This window comes from Pyxicephalus adspersus, chromosome Z (assembly GCF_032062135.1).
Source record: "Pyxicephalus adspersus chromosome Z, UCB_Pads_2.0, whole genome shotgun sequence".
Taxonomy (NCBI): Eukaryota; Metazoa; Chordata; class Amphibia; order Anura; family Pyxicephalidae; genus Pyxicephalus; species Pyxicephalus adspersus.
This window is the reverse complement of record NC_092871.1, coordinates 85666759-85673342: the sequence shown is the minus strand read 5'-3', so window position 1 is coordinate 85673342 and position 6584 is coordinate 85666759. Positions and strand designations below refer to the sequence as shown.

General features: G+C 43.0%; 1 protein-coding gene across 1 annotated transcript; it reads left to right on the top strand.

Annotated features, from left to right (window-relative positions):
• The first annotated feature begins 2138 nt into the window (after nt 1–2138).
• Nucleotides 2139–5931, top strand: RBMX2 (RNA binding motif protein X-linked 2). The gene is made up of 6 exons (XM_072430830.1): nt 2139–2282; nt 2605–2720; nt 3144–3195; nt 3472–3601; nt 4793–4961; nt 5405–5931. Exons 1-6 carry the CDS (start codon nt 2194–2196, stop codon nt 5707–5709), a joined length of 861 nt encoding a protein of 286 aa, XP_072286931.1. The 5' UTR covers nt 2139–2193; the 3' UTR covers nt 5710–5931.
• The last annotated feature ends 653 nt before the right edge of the window (nt 5932–6584 follow it).

The window sequence follows — 6584 nt, the reverse complement described above, 5'->3', positions numbered from 1 at the left end:
GCCTGGCCAATCAAAATGGTCAAAGATCCCAAACCTGGAATCGGACCGGGTGAAAATGCCAGTTTTTCCTCTTTACCCCTCCCTACTCACAAAAATGAGGAGCAAAACTTTTGGCACTCAGTATATTTTATGGGCTTGGTTCTGCTTTTTCCTCAAACTTAAAAAAAAATGCAGAAATTCTTTGAACTTGTAGAAAATCTTTGGCTCCAATTGGATGATTTCTCGCTGTTATATTTACCAGACCTGTTCTGTGTCCCCATCTGTAAAGGGCTTAGATTGTAAGCTCTTCTGGTCAGGGTCCTCTCCTCCTCCTGTGTCACTGTTTGCATCCGTCTGTCATTTGCAACCCCTATTTAATGTACAGCGCTGCGTAATATGTTGGTGTTATATAAATACTGTTAAATAATAATTGGACACCTACTGTTATCTCCCCTCCTATTGTGTGATACTTCCCCCACCTCCTAGATTGTAAGCTCTTCAGGGTAGGGTCCTCTCCTCCTCCTGTGTCACTGTCTGTATCAGTCTGTCATTTGTAACCCCTATTGTACAGCGCTGCATAATATGTTGCCGCTATATACATACTACATAATATTAATGCCTGGCAGCATTTCTTTTGGCCATGGCAGACAATGCCAAGCAAGGTGCCAAAGCCAGTGTTGCATTGCCATTTTGTACTTTGCCATATAGCGGTTGGCATTTTTGAAGGGGAGCAATAGAAAATGTTAGGGAAGCATCAGACCTGCAGCTTGCTAGTCACTCATACCACTGGTCCTCCAGTAAGCAGCGGCCGTCTGCAGTATCGCTATACAGCTCATTGACGCCCCAATTCATTTTCTATGATGCTGCAGCTGGGAGAAGCCATATGCAGAGTCTATCCTGGTTCCCTGGCAAGCAGTAACAGCACCGCAGCCCCACCACAAATCTGAACAAAGCCAAATTCACCTTCACAAATGGGCAGTGAAGCTGCGGTAAGGTTACTGCTTCCTCCCACCTCTGGCCCACTGTTGCTGCACAAAAATACATCACTGTGGCAGGTGAAACTGTTTGCCCTGCAGCAGGGTGGGGACTCTTTGGCTGATCAAGGAAGGGTCGTTTAAGGAAAGGCTGTGCCTGGCAGGATCTCCAGCAGATTGGCAATGCGCCAATTGAAGTGTACAGGCTTTGTGCACTAGAAGAGGGAATTTTTGGGGGTTCATTTGTGAATTAAACATAGAGGGGCATTAAATGAGAAGAAATGAAATTGATACATTGTATACCTTGTCCATTACATATGGAATTGGATACATTTTGGCTTTTTATTTCTTTGTAGCGTTGGCTCCATGCTGCTCTGATTGGCAGGTTGGATGAAGTGCCCATTCTAGGCATGCCATAGCATCGCCGGCTGGCGCCTCCATTGGGGTTATGAACTTGCCCAGCCCATGCTTATAACATGTCCGGGCAGTGGAGATTAAACACACCACCGGTGCCAACAATGCCACGCAGAATGCCAGGGGTGGGGGTTTATCAGGATCTGAATATTAATAATTATTGTTGTTGCTTTTGGTTGTATCTTAGTGTTGTTGATCTCATGCAGCCTCCTTGCTGCCACTTTGTCTACATGCATCCTTCTTATGGTTAAATTTCCTGATGTGACAACAGGCTATGGCTGCCACTGAAATGGCCCTGGGGTGGCTCTTTTGGGGTGAATAGAGCAATTATTGCCCCCAAACACTCCAACATGGTGGGCCAGCCCTCCCTATACAGGAACATACTTTACAAAAAGATATAAGGTCTCCTTATTGGTAGATGTGGGGATGATGAAATTTTGTAGACAGGTCTTCTTTATTAGTATATGTATGGGGGGGGGGGTTAATTTTTGATAGATTGGGGGGTTGAGTTTCCTGGAGACGGGTCCTCTTTATTGATAGATTGGGGGGTTGAGTTTCAGAGACAGGTCCTCTTTATTCATAGAGAGTTTCTGGAGACAGGTCCTCTTTATTCATAGATTGGGGGGTAGAGTTTCTGGAGACAGGTCCTCTTTATTGATAGATTGAAGGAAGGAGATTTGTGAAAAAAAAAACTAAAGCATGAACATGTGACATTTACTCTTTGCCTCATTGGCCGAAAAAGACTCCTACGGCTCCCTCTTCCGCCCACTTTCCTCACCTTTGGCGTCACACCTTCTTCCGCCCACACTGTAAAAGAACAACACGCATGCGCTGTTACCTCATTACAGCACGTTCTCGTCTGGCGTCATCATTGTGCTTCCACAACACGAAGGAGCCCCGCGGATCTGCCATGAAGTAAGTGCCGAACACTCCGAATTGGTGAAACTTTCTTACCCGAAAAATGTCAAGCTTTGCTGTGTGCTGAGGGGAGCCAGCTGTTATATAATATGCAGGGCTGGCCTAGTAGAAGTCAGCAGGAGATTTCTCTATTTCCCGGTTACCGGGCCCGTGACGGGAGAAATCCCCGGAGTTAGTACGAGTTGTTTGTTGATTCGTGCCGTCTCCCAGCTCCTGAGTGCACAGCGGGTCAAACCTCACCTAACATTTCACCCCTTGACTTTTTTATTGTTTTTCTGAATATAAATTGCATTTTGTAACCCATCTTCCTCTCTCACAGTCCCCTGACCAAGGTGAAGTTGATAAATGAACTGAATGAGCGGGAGGCCAGGCTCGGAGTGAAGGATTCGGTGTCCTGGCATCAAGACTACAAGGACAGCGCCTGGATATTTATGGGTATGTGAGGGTGACTTATTACGGGAGCCATGTCCCCCCTCCTATTGTGTTATACCCCCCCCCCCCTTAGATTGCAAGCTCTTCAGGTCAGGGGCCTCTCCCCCTGTGTCACTGTATCAGTCATTTGTACCCCCTATTTAATGTACAGCGCCGTAATATGTTGGTGCTATATAAATACTGTTTAATAATAATATTGGAGTTTTTATTGGAAGATTGGTTTCTAGTCATGTGACCGTGAGTCTATTGTTCATCGTTAATCAGCGCAGCGGCTCGTAACCGATATGGATTACATCTGTTGGGTGGCTAAGTTTAGTGATTTTTTTTTTTTAAATGAACAAGATGCCAGGGTTCCTTTTTTGTGACGTTGCAATAATATAAAAGTCTTCTGATATTCATTCATCTGACTTACTTTTTTTTCTGTAGGTGGGCTGCCCTATGAGCTGACTGAAGGGGATATCATTTGTGTCTTTTCACAGTAAGTTGTTTTTTTTTTTTTTTTTTTTTTTTTTTTCCATTAATATTTCACAGGTAATAATGAAAATCTGCGGCTGAAAGTTCCCCACACACCAAACGGTGGGATTAGAATCTGGGACCCAGCGCTGCAAAGGTCGCTGTGCTAACCTATGAAAAACTATGCTGCCTACCATGCTGGATTGTTAATAAAACATACTTGTCTGACTATTTGTTTTGTGTTTATGTACAATGGGGGAAATTTTTTTTCTTAATTCTAATGTATTTCGGTCTTTTGCAGATATGGTGAAGTGGTAAACATTAACTTGGTGCGTGACAAGCAATCCGGGCGCTCTCGTGGATTCTGCTTCTTATGTTATGAGGATCAAAGAAGTACAGTGCTGGCTGTGGATAACCTAAACGGCATCAAGGTGAGACACTGACAGATCTGACTGATGTCAGCAGGGAAAAATGATAAAAAGGTGCTAGGTGTAAGTCTAATTTGCTATGTATGTTCTATATAACTTTGAGGGATGTGGCTAAAAATAGGTAATTTGTGAGCCAACTGGAAATATTATATTTTTTACCTAAACAATGGCACTATCCTTCCACAGAAAAAAGCAGATTAAGGAATTGTCAGGGGGAGCTCTGCAATACATTCTTGGAAGTGTTACACTGACACATTATTTCCCCTTATTTGGGAATAAGTACAAATAGGGTGAATATCTTGGAAGGGAAAGGCAGACTGCACAAAAAATGTAAACACTAAAGATAGTGCTGAACGCCCTATGAAAGCAATAAAAACTTGGCAGAAATCCGAACCCTCACATGTTTTATTCATAACTAAAAACAAAAGGAATAGAAAACAGTGCTTAACACAGAATTTTTTTTAGGTCGGGTGGGAAGAAATTGTGGGTGGGTGGAAGCCCATGAATTATTATTATTATTAACAGGATTTATATAGCGCCAACATATTACGCAGTGCTGTACAATAAATAGGGATTGCAAATGACAGACTAATACAGACAGTGATATAGGAGGAGAGGAGAGGAAAGGAGAAGGAGCAGGGAAAAGTTGCCTTGAGACTTAGCTCTGATGAGGACATTGGCCACTTTAGTAAGGGATGTTTCAGTGGAGTGGGCAGCTCACCAGACTGGAGGAGGTCGAGGAGAGATTTAGTGTTCAGGTAATGGGGGAGTCTTTTGTAGACAAGGCGTTCAAGAAGTTTGGAGACATATGGAGGAAGGGGGACAGGACGGTAGTTAGAGGGTAGGGAGGGGTCCATTGAGGGTTTTCTTAGGATAGGGAGAATTATGGCATGTTTAAAAGCTGAGGGGTATTTACCAGTAGAAAGGGAGAGGTTGAATAGTTCGCTTAGGGCAGGGGCCAGGGTGGAGGAATGGGCACGGAGTAGATCAGAGGGGATTGGGTCCAAACTCTTCAGTAACCACCCAAAAACAGCCGGGTGGTTCCTGAAAAGTGCCGGGTGGTGCACCCAGCTAAAATGGGCTGGGGAGAACACTGGAAAACAAAGTGTTCTGTGTGCTGTTTTAGAGGACAGGTGTAAATGTATTGTACTTTCTGTGCCGCAGTTCATTTTAATCTGTTTGCTTTCCTTATAGCTGAAAGGACGTACGATTCGTGTCGACCACGTATCAAATTATCGCCCACCTAAGGATTCTGATGATATCGATGAAGTGACCAAAACACTTAGAGAAAAAGGCTGCGGAGCACAGATTCCCTCTTCATCGTCCGAGGACGAACCAGAGGAAACGCAGAAGGTTAAGAAACGTAAGTGACCAAACTTTATATTTTACCTGTGGTCAGTGGGAAGAAATTTTCTTGCATTCATGATCAGTGGGAGGAATGCTTGTTGCATTGGTAACCGGTGGGAATAGTTCCCCCATTACATTGGCCTTCTGAGAAGGTGAATTCCTCCTTACATTGAAGATCAATGGGGAAAATGCCTCTTCATTTGAGAATGTCACCCTTAGGGCTAGGTGCACACGTCAGATGATTCTCATCCAATAATCACTTCAGGACTGAAATCAGAGGAGGATCTGACGCGTGTACAGCGCTCATCCGTCCTAACCACTGAGCTATTCTGTTCTTTTGATGAGTAGGTTGGAATGGTTTCCACATCATTTGTCCTAGTAATGTTTATATTAGATACCTACAGAGGGGAAAATATGTTAAAGACTTAAACTAATCGTGCAAATTTCTTGTCATTACAGATAAAAAGAAAAAGAGAAAGAATAACAGTCGTGACCATTCCAGTGAAAGAAACATAAGAACAACTGAGACAATTAAACAGGAACGGGTCGACCCAGAGTATGAGAAATATAATACAAAACAACACGGCACGTCCAGGCCAGACAGAGATCAGAGGAAGGTTTTGGAAAAGGACAGCACGTCGGGAAGTGTTGCTAAACCACCCACCTACGACAAATACAAGACGGAAGAAAAACGTCACACGTCAGAGAGCAGATATCGAGACCATGAGGAGAAACGCTCCAAAGAACTGAAGAGAAAAAGATAGCGATGAACCTGCCAGCTTGTGTATGCCTCAGAATACACAACTGCCAGGGATTTAAAGTATTTGTCAAAATAGACTTTTTATTTAAATCTCTGAAGCACATCTACCTATGTTTTGTTATGCTGATCAGAACTCCAGAAATCCATTTTGTTTTAATTTCCCATTTTAGGTGGACAATACTTGCCTTCTTCTTTACTGAACCCCCCAGTGTTGGGGGGGGGGGGGGTGCATTGTACATTGTGTATTATATATTTTAAATAAAACTATTGCTGGTCCATTGTGGTTTTTTTTTGTTTTTCTTTAAAGAATGAGAGAACATGCACCTGGATGTACTGTTTTATTGGGCAGCCAAGTGACAAATTACATTTATTATTGAGAAATCTAAAGTTACACACTTGGGGGTTAACATGCATGCTTCATACTGTCTAGGGTAAATACAATGGGGGGGGTTCTGGTAGATCATAGACTTAATACCAGCATGCAATGCCAAGCTGCAATATCCATATAGAGAACTCTCTTCCTGATTATTAACAATAAGATCATTACAAAGCACAAGAGGGCGCTCTTTGAATCTGGAAGTAAAGACGTTTAAGCTCCGGATAAGGAAGGGATTCTTCACTGTAAGGTCTGTGAAAATGTGGAATCGGCTCCCTCAGGAAGTAGTTTCAGCAACTACTATAGATTGCTTTAAGAAAAAGCTGGATGATTTCTAGAAGCACAGAATATAACTGGGGATTGAGGATTTAAAGTAAAGATAACAGAGACATCCGATCAGGAAATAAATCTAAAGCAAATTGTGACCAAGGTTTTTTTGGCATTACTCTGGATCTGCTATGTCAATAGGGTTTTATACCTGGGATATGTTTTATTTCCCTAGT

What these genes read in the sequence shown, in the direction of transcription:
- RBMX2 (XM_072430830.1), top strand. Translation starts at nt 2,194, where the DNA reads ATGCGCTGTTACCTCATTACAGCACGTTCTCGTCTGGCGTCATCATTG. An exon ending in CCCCGCGGATCTGCCATGAA is followed by an intron (nt 2,283 to 2,604) that starts GTAAGTGCCGAA and finishes CCTCTCTCACAG; the next exon opens with TCCCCTGACCAAGGTGAAGT. An exon ending in ATAACCTAAACGGCATCAAG is followed by an intron (nt 3,602 to 4,792) that starts GTGAGACACTGA and finishes CTTTCCTTATAG; the next exon opens with CTGAAAGGACGTACGATTCG.